At 37.3% G+C, this 19,593-nt stretch overlaps 1 protein-coding gene across 1 annotated transcript in view; it reads left to right on the top strand.

Moving 5' to 3' along the window:
* PPP3CA (protein phosphatase 3 catalytic subunit alpha) overlaps nt 1-19,593 on the top strand; it is a 191,729-nt gene that overhangs the window by 117,072 nt on the left and 55,064 nt on the right. Inside the window, exon 3 of the mRNA XM_017822245.1 lies at nt 15,353-15,477. Within this exon, the coding sequence (XP_017677734.1) occupies nt 15,353-15,477 (125 nt within the window). The remainder of the gene's footprint in view (nt 1-15,352; nt 15,478-19,593) is intronic.

Genomic DNA, 19,593 nt, shown 5'->3' with positions numbered 1-19,593 from the left:
GACAGTTACACAATTTCTCTGGCTTGAGGAATGTATCCCTCAGCAGTTCCAAAATGTGAATTTTTGGTTTCTAGAAATTTAGTGAATTAAAATGCATTTTAAAAACTAAGATACTCTCTTATATATTCTGTTTTTTTCAAATGCTAACAAAACTACTTCATGCTGGTTAGCAACTCAAAAACTGCATCAACCAATAATGAGTATTAGAATCTGTACATAAGAATTATGAAAAACTGAAGTGAAGCTACAGGGAATAGAAATGGCCTTTTAAGTTACCCATTAAACTCTTTTACTGTTGCCATTTACAGTACAGAAATATTTCCTGATTGCCCAGCAAACTAAAGTAGCAAAAGAGGCTGGTGCTGATTCTTCTGCTGATTTTTTTATTTTACAGAAAAGCCAAATTTTGCAGCCTTCCACTTGCTTGCATTGTCACTAATTGAGTTTTAAATGTTGCAGTCTGTTTCCTGCTGTAATGATGATTTATATCTTTTTAGTTAATGAGCCTAGATCATTAGAGCATCCCTGTTCAAGGGCTGCCTTGAAAAGCACAGCAGTGTCACAGTCCACTGAAAAGTGGTGATTCTTTATCCTTTTACTTAAAAATGAACTTCACAGAATAATGTTTTTGTAGGTGACAAACAAAAACCTCTGATAGAGACAGAACCTCAGTCTGGGAAAGTATTTTGGCTAGTCAGGTGTGAAAAAAATCCTACAAATCATTAATATGAATGATCTACAGAAAGATGACAGGGTTAGTCCAGTTCTTAATGACTAGATCTTGTAATGCCACTTCAGGTATGTGAGACTCTCTTGGTGTTTCACAATATCATCATATATACCTTAAAGGACACTATAATAATAATAAAGACAAGTAAGATAATGATATTTACTAACTCTGAGTAGGAAACCCACAAAGAAAACAAGTAGTAACTGTTTATTTGGGTATTTTGTTCTCCTTTGCAAATATTTCTGGAGGTGTTCTTTTCTGAAGTGAAACAATAGTCTGTAAATGAGATCTATGTGAGTTTGTAAATGAATGAAGATTTTATTATAAAGGGACTGCTGAATGCTAATAAGTTTCTTGACTGTAAACTGCCCACTAATTTATTTAAATTGCAGAAATTATGTTCTTTAGTTGAGTTACTTTTATATAAGATAGCTATTTGTATTCAGTCATATACAGTAAGCCAGCCTGGAACTATCTTGAGATGAGGTGTACAGTGAACATTAAGAATTGTTGTTTCAGTGTAAATCACATCTGATCCTTATTGTTTACCCATGCTACTACTGATGGCTCACTAAGACGGTGCAGTTCAAATAGGGTTGTTTTTTGTGGTGGAATTTTTTTTCCTTATTGTTGTTGTTGTTTGGTTTTTGTGTGTTTGTTTGGGTTGTTTGGGAGTTTTTTAGCAGAGATATGAATACTTGTAGTAGAACTTCCTTGTAATAATTTTAAAAAAGTTAAAAATGAGAAAACTGCTTTCTGGACTTCTGCAAGATTCGTGCCTGCTGCAGAAGGCTTGCTAGACTGCAGAAGTCTGAGGCAGCTTTGTTCTTTCAATTGCCTTGTTTCTGCTGTTTGTTTGTAAGAGTAGATCAACAAGAAGGGTGCAGAGAAAGTCCTGAGTCCTTTCCTGCTGAAGCTCAGGACTGGAAGCTGTTCCTTGCTCCGCTTGGAAGGGACAGCTCAAACTCTTCCAGCATTGGGCGAGGATCTTCCAGACCCTGCCCAGATCCTGGGATCCCCTGTAGCTGCATACTTGGCTTGTCAGTCCTTGATGGAAGAGATGACAGTAATGGTGTCCATGGCATGTTTCTAATCCTCAATCCTCTGGGAGAAATTGTCAAAACAGTTCCAGCGTTTTAGGTCTTACCTATGTGGTCCAGTTTCAGTGTGTCTTTAATCCAATCTGAAAAGGTATTTGAAATTACCCAAATAACTTTTTTTTCCATGTGTTTAGTTCTTAAAATAGTCTTTTAGACTTCTATAATTCTTGAAGTACTAACATTGATGAAAGGTGACACACTCTGTCCTTCGGTGGAAAAACAAATATTTTCAAGGTCTACGTACATTCTTTTGAGTTAAGAGAATTAATTGTTGGTTTGGTTTTTTTGAATTTTAGAATTGTGTTACCCAAGACAGCATATGAAGAAGGAGAAGAATGGATTGAAAACCCATTTTTTCCAGCTTGCATTTTTTCATAGCACATTCGTTAGCTCTACTTCCTGTGATACACAGATATCCCTGCTTCTCTTGGACACCAAAAAGACAGACACATAATTACTTCTTTTGTGGGTGATGATCTGAAACCTGATTACCTTACTCACGTGTTTTCTGATGATAAGGTCCTATCTGCACTGACTCATATTTTTAGTCACAATGATATGTCTTCCTTTTTTTATAAGAAGCTTCTGTTGATTTTACTTTTTTTTTCTTTTGGTCACATGCTTTTCAGCTTTCTAGTGGACTATTTATAGTAGGTAGACTGTTGAAGATCTTTACTGAATTTTCTCTACCAACTTCAGTAATAAATACTTAAATTTGAAATATAGATATACAAGAAAATCATATGAAATTTTCAATGAAAATATAGGTTATAAAACTCTCAGAATATATGAAAACTTCTGGGTGTAATAAATACAGGTTTATGATCCAAGAGGTTTTTTTTTTTTACTACTTGGCCAGATACAAGAGGTTAAAAAAAGACACTGCCAAGCAATTTCTACAGTTCCAGTTAAGCACAGGCAAGCTCAAACAAACATATGAATACATTAGAATTTTTTTATTTTTATGTCCCTGAAAGATGTCTGCCTTGCAGTCACTTCCAATAACCAGGCTATTGCAATCTAGAGGAGTAGCAAGCAGCCTGAAAAGTCCATGAAGTGCAAATCGTGTAATTTTTTTCTTAGTGCATATTTTTCAATTGACAGTAACAAATCCACAGGAGAACTATTTCCCTTGAATTGCTGGACTGCTGAGAGCAAAACTTGACTGATCAGTTGTACTGACCATTACAGGGGAGAAGCAGCAGCAGAAATCTGTGCTTCATAAAGGAATCTGTAGTGAGGGCAAAATATTTTGTTTCATAAAATCAAGGCATCATGTTCTTGGGAATAAAACCTCTTGCGTGCTTGCAAGCAAGGAATAGAATAGCCAAAAATATGCATTAAAAATAATATAAATTCCATCATGAAAATATGTCTTCAGTGTAGAAGATGGCAGGTCCACTATTCTTCTGGTGTAAAGGAGGCAGTTAAGCTACTCATTGTAGAAAAAAACAAAGGGAATTAGACATTAATAAAGAAATTATTGGAATAAGAAATTTGAGTGGTCCCACTTTTTGTAGCTTAAGTCTATTGAACTGAAGTTGGAGTTATGTTTTCTTGCCAGGTGCTGGAGTCCAGACTTTGTCTGACAATATGTTGATGGTAGTAATATTTGCTCTCAGACAATAACTACCAATTTTGACTTTCTTAAGAACTTCTTTTTGTCTTTTTTTTTCTTGTTTTTTTTGTTGTTTTTTTTTTTTGTTAGCAACGATGTAAAATTTAAGCATCTGGAAGTATTCTGGACTCATAAAGACCTCTAAACCCAGGATAGATGCAGACATGATTGCTCAAAACCACAATGTGGTATTGTGTGTTGGCTGTTTTCCTTACCAATGACAGCAATTTTATTGCAAGAAAATTTGTAACATTGCTGAATTTACTGCATTTACCCTGAATGTGTGAGAAAGTTGACTCTCTTCATTTGGCATTTGAGTTTTGGGTTTACTTTTTTTTGGTAGTACTAGTTTTTGTTTTGGTTTAATGAATGTTCAGCTTCCCATGATGATTCACTGTTTTGGTCGATGATTTCATTGTTCCTAGTGAAGGATTCTGGTCAGAGAGATTCCTGGAGTTGCCTTGATAAGGGTCTGTGGTTTTGAGCACTTCTTTGGGTTTTCACTTGGCACTGACCAGAGATTGCACAGCTTTGTTGAGCCAGAAGCGCATAATGGCAGAGGTTGGCTTGGGTTGGAACCTCATAGCCTGTAAGAGATGGTGAAAAGTGGCATTTCTCTCTAAAATTTAGTGTTAATGAGGAGTCACAAACACCCCACAGATAATAAGACTCCAGATAAAGAATTTCAAGTACAAGAGATACTCTGTAACTGTGAGCATTTCCAGCCGATTGCTTTTGTCAAATCATTTTTCACCATAAAGGTTTCCAGGGTCCTTGTTTTCTACAGCTGTGAGCTGGATTTAAAGCTGTAGAAAGTGCATGCTAAAGAGAGATGAGGGGAATAAATGCAATTCTTTTAATACCATGGATAGGATTTTTTTTTGGGGGGCAAAAGTAAACTACTCTATGGCTAGTTTTGGGGTTAGTGCTGTAGTAGTTATAGTTGGAAAGAACATTTTCTGGAATGATTGAAACTGTTAATGTTTTTGATCTTAGCCAAAAATAGACAATGTTCTTTCTGAAAAATGAATCATTCTACAGAGCAAGAGAGTAAAAGGAAAGTTCTTTTAAAAAAAAAGGGCTTAACCTCTTCAATCCCTGCATGAACATAGTGTTGTATTAAAAAAATATCACCAGTACCCATTTTGCATGCAATAGAAAGAGGGAAATGCTCATCTTTTAGTGCCCTGTTAAAGCATTATTTTGCTGTGTACTCTGACAGGATTGTGTTGTGTAAAATATTCAAAGGAGTATATGCTTTGTGGTCTAATATAACGAGCACGTCTTTGGTTATCCAAGTGTGTTGTTGAAGTGCAGCTGATATTAGCCCAGTAAGGTCCTGAAGGATAAGCATCTTCTGCTAAAATACAGATTTGCCTTTTTGTGCTGTAAGTAATAGTAATTTAGCAGTACTCTTCTCCTTAAATGCATGATGCCTTACAGAGCTGGAATATTATGCTTGCATGTAGTAGTAGTTCATACACCCGTCTCTGAAGAAGAGCAAGCGTGTTGTTGCTTTAAGAGGAAATGGATTGTATTTTCAGATACTTCCTTTATTATAAATGCCTCATTTAAATGCATGTACGTTATAATTTCCCAAATCTTCGTTCTCAAAACCTAGCCATGATGATGACATTATAATTTAAAGTACTGTATCTTAACAGAAACACTGTTTCGTATTTAGATTATGTATATGTCTAGGATTATGGTGTTCCATATTCCTTCAAAGCAGGTAATCTGGGAAGTGCTATGGAAGAAGTAATCACACAGCTCCTATCAGAATTAATGAACACTGTAGCTAGATCCTCTGACCTTCCTGAAAATCTTGTCCTTGCAATACAAAAAGCTGACTCAGAAGTTTATTTGATATCTGTACATACAACTTTTTATTAAAGTCCCAAGTCTGTGAGGTTATTTTTCTCATCTGGAACTGTAGCTGGGGATGTTTTCAGGCCATGTATATTCTGATTGCATGATTGACATTTGGCTGATCTGTTTGGCTGAGGCTGATACAAGCAGCAGAGACCTTTATCCTGCAAATGCAAAATTTAAGGTGGTGAAGGTCCTTGGATGGAGATACTGAATTTCATATACACTTAATTCACATATCAAATTTAACCTAATCAAATGCCAGTGAAATCTTGTTAGACTTACTGGTGACGTATTAAACACTTATTTACCTCCCCTTGGAATGTCTGGTCTGTAATCATTAAAAATCTATCTGATAACTCTATATTAGAAACCTGAAAGGATGTCATATTTGAGATTACTGATAGACTACAGACCAGAAGAGTGCCATAAATGCCAATTCAGTGTAATAGAATTTTTTTTCCATTTTTTCACTATTTTTTTCTTTGCAACCTAGTGGCCTTCTCTTCTTATCTCTGTTTCTGAATAGCAGTACTCACCTCCCAAAACAACTTTCTGCATGTGATGTGGTTGGTGGCTTTCTGCCAAAGTAATACTTCTTTCCTGTCCCTCCCCTCCTCAGACTTTTTGGGTTTTTTTGCCTCTCAGCCAGACTTTAGGAAAACAGTTGTCAATATACGGGGAGAGACTGATTAGTTTGCTTGAGGAGCACAGTGCAGGAGCTAGCCCAAGTATGCCTTTCTGCCACCCCTAGTGCTTCCCAGAATCCTCTCTTACTTTCATGCACTCATTATGTATTGTAACAAAAAGGTTATACAAAGAAACATAATTAAGACTATTCAGTTCATCAGCATGACTTCTTTGTGTTTATTTTAATAATCATCATAAAGTGATAGAAGTTTGTTTCAGCCCAAGCCATTCTATGATCCATGTTGATTTAGGATCAGCATATGGATTTAACCACCTACACAAGATCATGTTTAGGTATATGTTTTCAGCAAGAGGAAATTAATGTGGTCAACTCTTCCTTGCACTGGTTCTTATAACTAATTGTCATAAGAGCTTTTACTTGGACAGAAATTACTTCTGCCTGAAAGCAATTTCCTCAAAGGTTAAGTGATTTTTACCAAGAATTAGATTTTTATAAGACTTTGGTTATGGAATTTGGATTCTATCATTTCAAAAAATTGTCATCTGTGTCTTGAACTAGAATTGGGCACGTTTGCATGTTACTTGATTTCCTTAACCTTACACCCATAGACTATCACATGAATACCCATAGTACAGAAAGGTTAAAGTAGTAGCTCAAGCCCCTTAAAGACAGGGGGGCAAAAGCTGAAGTTAAAGCTCAGTAGGTCTTCAGTGCTAGCTCTTTTCACTTGCGGCTCCAAATTTAGGCTCAAATGCTGAATTTGACTGAATTTCTTTGAAGCTAATTGTGCTGGCTCTTTCAACTCAGGGTGCATACAAGTATCCATGTTGATACTGCTGGTTGCTTATTAAGAGCACAGGAATCTGAAAAATACTATTTTTATTTCCCTTAACTTCTGTTTCTGGGAAATAGAGACAGTGTGCTATAGATCCAAAGGTAATGAACAAATACATTTGTTTGTGGTGAGCAAATATTTATTTTCTGCTGCTAAGACAAATTGTTGTACTGAAGGAAGGAGGATACTCTTTATCATGGAGTATTGCTTCTGATTCTTAATAAAATCACTAGTGGGGGTGGGATGAAGCATAAAACAGGGCAGTGATGGCACAAAATGAGGAAACTGTGACAGCAAATGTTATCCCCTGGTGAAAATGGAAAACCTGTATTACAAGCCAACATGAATGTTTTTTGTGGTTGGGTTTTTAGATGCTAGGCATTCATATACTGAAGCTTGACATGCTAATACTGCTACCATTAAAATCATGTAAATTGTTGGGTGCTTGGAAGGTAATTGGATTACAGTCTGTGAGGGTAATACTAAAATTCAGCATATGGAAGAGCAAACGAGGATACTATCCATCAAAGGTTTCTTTGGGTTTTATAGAATTTTCACTGTGTCCATGTAATACCAGTGCCTTTGTTTTAACTTTACTGGGGTTGGGATTTGCACTGCTGAGAGAAAAACTAATTGTAAAGAAACCTGATCCTAAGTGTTGAAATAAATCATTAACAAAAAAAAAATATTGCTTTATTTGAGCTTTTCCTCTTCAAAAACCCTTTTCTCATTTTGCCTTGTTTCACCTTCTCTAAATTTCATTTGGAACATCGTGTTTAAAAACAGTCTGTGCCTGAACACTTCTTGTGCAGGACCTTCCTTCCTCACTGAAAGGGTTGTCTTCTTCTGGTGTGTTGAATTGTGTGGAGCAATATGAGGATGTACTGTTCTCTCTCAGGCTAGCCCTGCCTTCCTGCTGACTGAACCTGTGACTTTATAAACTATTAAAATTCCTTGGGCCTTTTGTTTTTTACATCTGTAAAACTGAGAATAAGAGAATTTTCCTAGTGCTATAAATAACCTTGATCTCAGGATATGATCTGGAAATCCTGATCCAAACACCAGTGAAGCACTTTCCTTACAAGTAATCCTTCTGATGGGGTTATTTGTGGAATATGCATTACTCCCTGATGCTAAGGGTGCATTAACAGGAGATAATGACAGTATGCTTGCTTTTGTACTTGCTATGGAGGATGCTCAGGGGCAGTGCTGACCTTGGAGGGTGGCAGGGGAAGAGACAGTTGTTTCTTTGATGTGTATGGGAATGAATGATGTTTTAGTCCTATCACATTTTTTAGCTCCCTCTGTGACCTAATTCAGCATCTTCTGGTATATGCGATGAAAGCATCTATCCCTGCTGATCTTGGAAAAAAGATCTGCAAAATATTCACTAGATTACCATCCCCTTTCCACTACAACTCTCTTATGTGACTTTGACCTGGAATTAAAAGTTTTCATTTAGCACCTCGCTGCTGGGACACCCAGGACACTCTCCTGAAAAATTCAGCTGGGGTAGGGGCATGGAAGGAAGGGATTTTTCTCTGCCAGTGTAGGTTTTATAGTACTTGATAGAGCCTGTTTCCTGAGACAGTTGCTTCTGAAATTTCTTATATACATAAAGGCACTTCTCTGCTGGCTAGGCTTATGTACCTGGTTTTTATTTTGTTTAGAGACACTGCAAATAATATTGTGACACAAAAAGTAATATTGTGGAGCTATTTTTAAAAACTTTGTGGTGAAGATATTTTTGTAGGCTTAACATCTTGAAGGGCTTGCTGCTGCATGGGTTAGGGGTTTTTTTTGCTTCACCACAGAATATTAATGACTATTGTCCTGAAGGTCTTTTCTGATGTGATGTTTTTCTTCTCTTTTTCACTCTGTCTCTTCAAATCAAGTGTCATTAATTTGTTCTAGCCTTCAGGGAATGGTGGGAGAAAACTAACTCCTATTAGGAGTGAGCGTGGGTGATCTTTACAGACACTAGAATTGCAAGTGTTGACAGAGCAGAACATAGTATAGTGTCCTCGTGTGTACCCAGAAAAAAGCTTTTTCCAAGTTTTTTTTTTTCCCTCTGTACAAAGAAGGAAAGTTGACAACCAGACAACACAGGCAAATGTGGCCTTGATGGTTCATTTGCTGTTTCCTTTGCTGTACCTCTATGGTTAATGGTTTCATCTTCAGTTAAACAGGCCTCTTTATGAAAATACGTAATTACAGTTTTTTGTTAACGCCAGTTCGCTCTGGTAGTATAAACTCATCAATTCACATGCAGTGATTGAAGGGAGAGGATAGATGACAGCCTGTTATAATCATGTTAGGTAACCAGATATGAATATGAATGAGATTGTGCTTCTTTTGGAAATAGAGCTGTGTTGTTCAATACACCTAGTATAACAAACATTCATAGGAAAGCCCATTATGTTGAGTCTTGTAGTTTTGTTAGGACAAGTTACCTAGTGAGCTGTCTAAATGATTCTGACTTTAATCTGAGTAAGTAATGAAGTCTGCAAGTTCCTTTAACATCTCACTTATAAATAGGAACGGAACTGTATGATGATGAAACAATGTATGTAAAATAACCACAGAGTTTGTGTCTTGAGCAGTGCTTCAGTGAGCAGCTACAAACAAAAACTTCTGAAGTTTCTTCTTTTATTTTGTACTTCTCCTTCCTTCCTGTTCTCCAAAAAATAAGGAAGAAAATCGCTCTTTCTTTAGCAATAAAAAAACCCAAAAAAAGCAGTGTGGAATAAAACCTGTGGTATTCTGAACGTTTCATATTGCTGTGACAATATATAATGTTTCTCAGAAACACAGTTGGAAACAAACCTCATTCAAGCTGAAAGATTGCATAATCAAGGACATGTCACCCTTATATTGTGCTTAAATTTTGGGGAAAATAAGAGCTTCCTGGTTAACAGTTTAGCCCTTCAGGAACAATACAGTAGTTTTTCTTGAAGCACCTGAGAATTTCATGTATATAACTCTTGCAGATGTTTTCCCTCAGATTTATCAGTTGTCTAAGAAAGCCCAGTCTTTGACAACTCAGCTACAAAAGTTGGTGTAGGTGTTTTTGCTTTGCCTTTATGTGTCCACTGTTGCTTGTAAGTACTTTGTCCTCGCTTGGCTTCTTCACTTAGTCCTTTGTAAGTTTTCATTGCTTCAAACTACTTTCCTGGAGAAATGGTTAGGACATACTTTTCACTGGGGCATGCAGCCTCTTTACCATCTTATTTTGTAGGTCTGTGCAAAGGACTGTCCACAAGTCAGCTCAGACACGTCCAGGTTTACATGGTGCACTCATTCCCTAGTCAGTAAGGGTTTGTAAGTACCAGGTGTCCTTGAAAAGCAGTAAGCTCTTGGAAGCGTTTACTCACTAATGAAATGGTAAGCAGCTAAACACTTCCAAAACATTGTACAAAACAACCTTCTGTGGGATTTGCAGTTTGCATTCTGCACTGTAACTCAATAGGGTGTTTTTCTCCCTTAGGTTTTTCAGTATCGTGTGCTGCTTTGCTCAAGCACAGTCTCCTGGTTCTCAGTGCAAAAACATCCCTAGCTCAGTGATTGTAAAGAACAAGTTGTCAAGTGATAGATATTATTCCCTACACAGTGGTTTAAAAGGTGTCTTTTCTTCATTGTTTTTAATTGTCATACATGTGTGAGTTTGCAGATGTTGCTTCAGAAGCTGATGAAAAAAGAGTGTTGCCTATCTGCTCCTAATACCTGATGGCATTTGAAGATGAGAGTATAATCTTGTGATACATGGAATAGAAATTCACTTGAAAGAGTAATGGTATTTTACTGTCAGACTGTAATGTTGCGCCAATTAAGTAAATGATAAATGGGAAAATAAGTGCAGCATATCCAAACTGTTGCAGATAGAAAATTTGTGAATTGACAGTGTTTAATGTACTATGAATATAAATTTTGTTCTTAATAGCCAATTGGAGTGGGAAACCACACAGAATAATCTCTGGATTGAGTCTCTATGTAGTGAAGGGCATTTAGTTATCTGAAGGAAGGTAGGTGAAAAGCATTCACAGACGTTTTATGTATGCCAATAAACACTGCACTCTAAATCACTGTTATACCACTTTGTCATCTATAAATAACTGGCAAAACCACTGCTAAGCTTTGGATTTCCTTCATTACTAGTACTACTTGAAATCAGTGGTTCCTGTTTCAATATTACTTGTTCCTTTGACATAAATCAAAGAGAGATCCTCACAATGAAGCCATCAGAAACATAATTTAATTTGTACTAGGATGACAAAAATATTTCTCCTGTCTCTCTTGCATGTCTAATTTCTATTTTTAAAATAAAATAGTATTTTATAGACACTTATATTCTGGTACTATAGGTTAAGATGGTTTAGTGGGTCAAAATAGTCATCATAACAAGTAGGAAAAGCTGCTTAGAAATGTGATTTCTCAGTAATTACAGGGGCAGTCCTGTGAAGTTGAATCTTGTGGTGGGGCCCATGTCTTCCCTGAAAACTTCCTCAACTGGGATAAATTTTCAAGGAGTCCACAAATAACCAATGTTTCTTAAGCTTTCCGATTTTGCCAACAGTTAATTTGTTGAAGATCAGGACATCAGCTTCAAATAGCTTAAAACATCGGTTTACGACTGTGTTGTGCAGTTCTTGGGCTTGCTGTCTTGAGAGGTTAGGTATGCTATTGGAAGGCTCAGATAGACAAATTCTTGAGCAACAAGTTTGGTGCCTGAACTGATCCCTGAAAATAGTAAGCAACTGGAAATGCTGTTTTGTTGTTGACCAGCAGCAATTTAAGAAAATAAAGGAAGTTGAAAAGTTCTGGGTAAATTAAGCAGAGCGGTCTTTTTAGGGGAGAAAAAATTGCTGTCAGATTACTTTGTTATGATAAATGGATGAGTGTAAAAAGGCTATGATTTGATGTCACTTTCGGGGAATCAGTGATACTGGAAAATACGTGAATTCCTCCTCTTGTGTGTTTTTTTTGTACAAACACAGTAGCTTTTACTGTTCATCCCACACACGTACAAACCATGTTTTATGTTCCCTTTGTCCATAGTTTAAATCCATAATATGTTGATCCTGGAGATCTTCATTAAGAATTGCATTTCCTACTTCACTGTGCTGGGCATTATTTTGTTGTTATTTGATGAAAAAACATTCATATCTCTTTGCACGTGTTGTTCGACAGCAAGTCCTCCAGTACCAAAAAAGGACCTGCGCAAGTATAAAAAAATAGGACTTGCCTGGCAAAATTGACCAGAGTGACAGATCCAGTGGCAATGCTTGTAAAAGAGTGAACCTGACTATATAATAACTAGTGTGCTTTTTAGTTTTTTTTTCTGTAGCAGGAAGGAGGAAGGTAGTGGACTTAGTTTTGTAGAAGCAGCATGGAGTGGATATGGAGCCTCTCCTATGGGCTCTTGGGACAGTGCTGCATGGTTCTTTGTTAGTGAACACAAGATGGGAAGACTATGACAAGAGTTATTGGCTGGTGGATGTTTCGGAATGAATGGAAATATAATGCTGGATCTCTTCTGTCCCCACCTAATGAAAGATAAAGAATCAGATTCACCTTCCAGGGAAATCTTCCAGATTTGAGGTTCATAAGAATTTAGAATTGGAAAAGAAAGGTGACAGAACTATACCATTAGAAACAGTTGCTTTCAAACTACAAATGGAGCACAGTACTGTATGCAGGCAAAATTGCCCTTTAATTTACTTGTAAATAAGGCTGTTCATCAGAATGTGAGTTTTACACTGCAAGGATGTTTCAAGTTTATATGTCCAGACCTGGAAAGTGTGAAATCCTTAAGATATTCCATGCTATTCCAGGCAAAATACTGATTGGATTAACTGTATGTAACTGTAGTTTTTCAGTAGGAGTTCTGAGATCTTACCATAATAAATTGACTCTCAATGCTAACTCTTAATTTTGAGTATCTTCCTCCCACTGCTTATACCTGCTGATTATATGCTTCTCTTTTGGAACGACTTCAATTGGCAAGGTTGGCTTTGGGGGCTGGGCTTTTCAGCTTTCCATCTCAGGTTGGGGTTTTTTGTCGTGGTGTTGGGTTTGTTTGTTTGTTTGTTTGTTTGTTTGTTTCCTGGATACATTTCTGCATCTACTGCCAAGTTTAAAAGAAGTAGGCTGCTCTGTGCAAAGTGCCTGGAATATCAATCTAATATCAATTCTCAAGACCAATTCAGAATTTTGCAAGTCATGGGATTGCAGAGCTCTGCACTTTTTATTTCTGTCTTCTTCACTGATTTGCTCACTGCTTTTCTGACTTGTGACAAATCCATGAACATACAGCTACTTGGAGAAAGCTTTCTGGTTTCTCTGTAAAGGCCTCAATGTATTTACCTGTTCACACATCTGCATACCAAAAAAAAAAAAGTCTAGTTTCTTTGTGCTTTAAGTGAAAGTACAAAAGTTAAATCCATTTAAAAATCTTTCAGTCTTGTTCAACTTCAGGCTTTTGCAGTTGGAGCAAATGGGGGCGGGCGATAATTGGTAGAGCTGTACAGTTACATAACTAAAAGCTTTTCTGCTGGAAGTTAGGAGAGCAGATTGCCTGGCCATCAATATGCGACACGTGTTTTTAATCTTCCCACAGTGTCCATGCAGAGGAGTACAGTCAAGAAGTTTGGTAGATTAATGTGTTCAAATAAAAGTGTTATTGAAAAATTCCTTTTGGGATACAGATTTTTTTTTTAGAGAAACAGTGGTGGTGTTATACCACTCGAAGATTTAAATAGTATTTATTTTGCATAATTAATGGCAGATATTATTTTTAGGTAGAAATTGTAACTGTTGATGGCTTTTAGCATGAAAGTTGTCATCTGAAACTCATAGTTGGGGGTCAACTTGGAAAAAGATCATACAATGTAGCACAGTGGTGATAAGATAAAATATACTATTTTATGGGGAAAATATCATGTTACTATCACAGCAGAATGATCAGCTAGCAAGCAATCGTGAATACTATCACCAATTTCACATAAATATTCCTGAAAGAGTGACTGGGACATCGGTGGGACTTTTTGTACTCAGGGGGTGGGTGGTTGCTTGGTTTTGTTTTGGATGGGGGTTGGTTTTGTATTTTTTTTTTTTTTGATGGAATGACACTATATGGGTCCTATTATTAGTGTATACATTTAGAGAAAAGGGATACGAGTTAAAAAGTATAATGCGACACTGGACTGAAATGTGACACTTTTTGCACTGTGAGTTTGTTGGTTTTGGTGTTACAGCTGTTGTATATAGTCCTTTTGTATCTGTATGGAGGTGTGACTTCATGCTTCTCCATAGCGTGTGAAAAATGTGAGGTTTGTTTATCTGTGATGGAGCAAGACCATTACATCAGAGAGAGCATCTGAATTCTACTGAAGCTGGGCTGCTGTTGCCAGGCCTATCTTGTGTCCTTGGTTTTCTTCAGTTACTTCATAATCACCCTCAGCGTTTGAAAATCAAATTATTTTTTTTTTGAGTCACTAAAGGGAAAACCAGTCTAAACTGACCTCAGTAAGTCAGAACTGTTAATATCTTCTTTGTTAAGAATCATTGCCATAAAAGTCCCAGGCTTGGCCCTAAACAGGGTATGTGTGTGTGAAGTTCTCCTACTCTCTTGAGTAGAAGAAACAAAGCAAGGCAAAACAAAGCAGGTTTTGACACAGCACTTTTGGTTAGGCTTCCATGGGGTTCTCAAATGCCTTGCCTACCCTCCTGCAGATGCTTGAAATCACCCACCAGGGAGTTTGCAATTTCACAAGATAACCAAACCAAGGTCTTGCCCTTAAGGCACAGACAGAGGCATCCCCGCTTAGCCTGGGCTGTGTGTCACTTGTGCTTGGTCTGTCACGTTTATTGGGGTTACTCTTTCTAGGGAAGCTCCCTGTTGATTGACTTTACTGCAGTGAAGTAGAACAAATCACAATTATATGAGGTTAAATAAAGGGGTAGAGGTTAAAACATGAAACACCAGTGTCCTCTTGTGTAAGACATGCTTTGGGAAAGCAAGCAGACTGTTTTTCTGTACAGAAACCAGAAGTCAGAAGTGTGTCGGTTTAACCAGTGGCACGCACAGGACAGGCGTGCTTTGCATTTTATGGAAAGCCTGTTGGGGTTCCTCTAGGTTTAAGACTAGGAAAAATAGAAGAGTAATGTTAAAAGAAAGAGTAACCTTGCTTGAACATGTTCTCTCTTTCAGGGCAGCTTTGGTTTGTCTTACTACTATTGCCAGTACTGTATGCTCTGGTCGGCAGTAGGAGGAACAGACAGATACCTGTGAAAATAATTATAGGCTAGATTTACCTGATGGTTCTCCTTTAATTATTTGGTAGCCTTTTTTGCATGCACATATATGGATGTACATCATAGAAAAGCAGCTTCTGCTGAGCACTTCTGCTGGTGCTCACTAGTTGTTTAACTAGTGAATGATGCACAAAATTGCAGTAACACATTTCTTATAACACAGTGACTTTGGAATGTGTGTGCCTAAGATGATCTTTGCATGATGGATCTAAATATTGCTCCTCTTCTCTTCTAGTTTGTGGAGACATCCATGGTCAGTTCTTTGACTTGATGAAACTGTTTGAAGTGGGAGGTTCTCCTGCCAACACGCGGTACCTCTTCCTTGGGGACTACGTGGACAGAGGGTACTTCAGCATTGAAGTAAGTTTCTAATTTCTGGTTTTGGCTGCAAAACTGCTTGCAGCCTACTATGTGTATGTAGCATCATAACTAGTTCAGGAATAGTGAGGCTCTTTGTAAATACCAAGTTTGTTTTGCTGGTGGTGTTTTTATAAAGGTTGCTTGGAATCCAGCCAAATCCCGCTATATCTGTGCTGGAAAGCTGACATAGAATGGACCTTGGTGCTAACTAGCTGCCATCCAAATATAGCAGAGAAGACAAGTCACTCTGCAGCTTGCACAAGCTAAATAGGACGAATAGACGTGAGGTATTAGAAAAGAGACATAACAGAAAAACAAACAACCCATAGTTTAGTTTGACTGGTGGGTTTATTTGATCTGAGTTTCCTTGATGTGAAATTTTATGAAAATTGAAGGACTGGATGGGAAGTAAATGGACAAAAGGGCAGCACGTAACATGCTGTGCTGAAGAGAATAAGTTCTGTTTCGACATGGCATGAAGGAGTGCGTGATCTCTGGCTTTTGATGCAGCACTTGAATCCACAGAGAAGTGATGCATGAGCGCCCAGTTGGTGGTGCCGAGACCTGGTGCAGACTCCAGCGTCAGGTTGTAGAATACAGAGGTCAAATGACATCATCTTTAGATGGCTAGTGAAAGAAACAGTGTCCTGTCCAACCTGTCCACCTTTGACTAGAAGTGAGTCAAATATCAAGTACAAATCCTTTGTTCCAGTGCTCATAAAACAAACTAGATTTTTTCTGCTGTTCAATGTTACTGCTTGATTTTTCAGACTGACAGACGAGGTGCACAACTATTGAGTAAAACCTGATCTGGATTTGTTTGTCTAGGTCAAATTTGATCTAGTCATTGAACGGTCAGTCAGAAGCCCTTGCAGCAGCTTTTGAGCTACAACTTGACTGCTTTCGCTGAAAAGTTCAAACTTGAACTCCCTCTGTGTCAAGGGAGAATGCCCATTATCTGTTGGAAGCAATATAGATCATATGATACATGTCTGTGTGTCTTGATAGATAAGATGGCATCATGTGAGAACACATATACTGCTGTTTCATTCTACGTACTATGTCTTAGTACACTGTTGCCATATTGATATAAAAATATATAATGCCAAGCAGCTAAGTTGTTTATAATGTGTAAAACGGATGAGTGCGTTATCTTGCCAGTGTTATATTAGTAGTTTGAAGTTTCTTAAAAATAAAATACAGTAAAACTACTTCTGCTTTATTAGTTAATTTTAAAACTAATTTCAAATGTTAACAGAATCTTTTGGCACATTTTGCAAATAGAAATATCCTATTCAAAGTACAAATGCTCTAAAAACTTTAGAATTGCAAAATTGCAAAATTGCCAAAAACCAATATAGTCAGGATTTAGACTCATACTGAAGTCAGCACTTTGATCATGATTTTTTTGAGCTTAAGTTCATGATTTTCTTAAGAACTGATCCGCAGTGAACTGTGAGCTAAGTCGTTGTTGTGGATTACCATACTGGATCACTTGGGGAAGGTTGGGAATGAGTGGAGAGGGAGCTTCACAGACTGAAACCATCGTGCAGCTCAGTCTTGAACTGCCATTTTTCAGTTGTGATAACCTCATTCATATCTCCTGCAGACTTCGACTGAGTCAAGTTGTATCCAGAAGAGGAAAGTTTTATCTTCATTTCTATGTATATATGCCTTTAATATAACAGAACAATGGATTTGATTCGACTTTCAAGTACTTGTCTGACAGTCTACCAAAATTTGTTCCAGGGCTATTACCAGTTAAAGACAATAGCAAGCCATATAAAACAAAGAAAAAAGCTCATGCATAGGGAATAAACCCCTAAAAATTCTTCATTTAGCAACCTATGCATATGTACTTAGCAAATTGTATTCTGAATTCAGTTTTTCCATTCTGGAACACAACTTTTTCACTAGAAGCATTACTGGCTTCTGCCAGTGCCGAAAAATATCTCAGCTGTCATTTATATTATTTCTTTTTTATGTAAGGTTCTCAAATAACTTTTTTTTTTTTTTGGTCACATAACTGATTTTCTCCACCTGTCACCTTGATTAAAGAATGCCTTTGAAAGGAAAGGCAGGTTTCTGTTTCGTAAGTGTATTTGGATGTAGAACTGTGCATTCAGGCATGAACTCAGGACAATAAATAGTGACAAGGAAAGGAAAGTTGTGAAGAATGCAGCTTCGTATTTAGAGGGGAAGGATGCTTTTGGTGGAGAGTACATATATCAGGCACCAACTCTTGCCAGTACTTTGTACTGGAGAAGTCATGGTGGTAAACAGCCTTAGCCTGGCCTTGATGCATATTTCTACCACACCATAGTGATCTTTCTTCCATCAATCTGTTGACTCCCCTTTCTGCTATGTACATGAGACTATTGCAGTTCTAGGGTCTTTCCAAAAGAATTAAATAGCTAATCCAAGGTACTAATCACGAGTAATGTAAGCTTTAAAAAAATTTCCCCTTGATTGCCGTGTGATACCTAGCGTAAAAGTGACACCATTGAGCTTAGACCTAGCTGAGTTCTGATAGTGGGCGAGATAATCCTTCTCCGTGGGCTGCAAAGCATTTGTGATTCTTCTGGATGAAAGGTACTACATAATGCAAGCTATTATCATTAAGAACAGAGGAAGAAATTGCATAAGGTAGGTGGAAGGCATTTGATAATACAGAGGGAAAGAAAAGTATTTGTATAAGGAACTTGGCAGAAATGTCAGTCCTTGCCCTGTGTAGCTTTTGATCCAAAGGCTCAGTCCTTCACGTGTGTGCTCCATTTTAACTGGCGTTAGGTTCGTTGCTTGAAGGGGGGGGGGGTCTGTTTTGTGTCTTTGAAATTAGTTCTAAGCAAGGGGTCACAGAATGAGAGACTAATAAAGAAATTACAACAGGTAAAATTAAAAAGTGTCAAATTGTAGGTAGAATGAGATGAGGTTTCTCAGCACAGATGGAATCTTTATCCCATAGCTATGTTCTCTTTCCATTTGATCTTTTGTGAAAGCCTGAGCATTTCTTCACTTAAAATAACAAATTTCTGCAATCTGATGTGGTGTGTTTGTTTCCTTGGTTGTATAACTGATAACATTTTCCTGTTGTGCTTGCACTCTGCCAGGGGTTTTACTCCAGAGTAGAAAACCCTCAGTTCTCACGTTCAAACAAGTTTTATGGTCATGGAGAGTAAAAACCTAAATGATCAAAACAGAGGACTATTTTTAAATCCAAAGAATAGTTAGAGCGTAAGTGGTTGTGCAGGAAGGAGTTGTAAGGAAGAATGACTAATCCCTACCTGAGTCTGAAAGCTCTGTTTTGAAAGGCAGACATAAATGCTGTTCAGTGTTAGGAGGAGTATACATACAGACTGTTTTTCATCACAGTCTTAGAAAAATTAGGGTAAATACCAACTGTAATGTATTAATAACATTTTGTAAATGAACTCTTGGAATTATTTTCTTTCTCAATCCCATAGAACAACATACAGGCTTAAATGTCAATTGATTATCATAAGGTACATAGTCATAATTTTTGACAGAGCAAAGTTAAGATATGGAGAATTAAACCAATGTTCAAAATTAACAAAACTGGAGTTATGTTTTAGGGTTCAAAACATGGACACATCTTCATTTCCAGAATGCAAAGACTGAAATTCCAGGAGGTGAAACCAGTTTTGTGGTATTTTCAGCAAGAACAAATGAGGGGTTTGGCGTGAGCCTGGAATTTGACCATTGGACCTTGCACCAATTGAAAAAGCATCTGGTACTTTAGATGCTTCTGAACTCAGTGAACTGTTAGAAATTATTAACTAGTCTCTTTCAAGAAAAGAATTGCATATAAATAAATTCATATTATTAAACTGCAGATGAAGTTAGTGCTAGTGGAATTGTGTGTTTATTATCTCTCAAGTCTCTGCACTTTCTAGGAAGAACAAACACCTTTCAGTTTCTTCCATTGCTTTAGTGTGTTAATTTATTCCAGTAAATATCTTGATTTAACGTACTTAGGGCTGGTCAGAAATAGTTCACTGGTGAAGTCAATAGGTTTTTCACTTTTCTCAGAGCAAAGAAATTTCCTGGACTTTAATTATCCTAAATTTTGTTGCCCTTCTCTTCTGTATACCAGTA

The sequence above is a fragment of the Lepidothrix coronata genome, unplaced genomic scaffold (assembly GCF_001604755.1).
Source record: "Lepidothrix coronata isolate B3197 unplaced genomic scaffold, Lepidothrix_coronata-1.0 Scaffold96, whole genome shotgun sequence".
In the NCBI taxonomy this organism is placed as follows: domain Eukaryota; kingdom Metazoa; phylum Chordata; class Aves; order Passeriformes; family Pipridae; genus Lepidothrix; species Lepidothrix coronata.
This window is presented reverse-complemented; position numbering and strand designations above follow the sequence as displayed.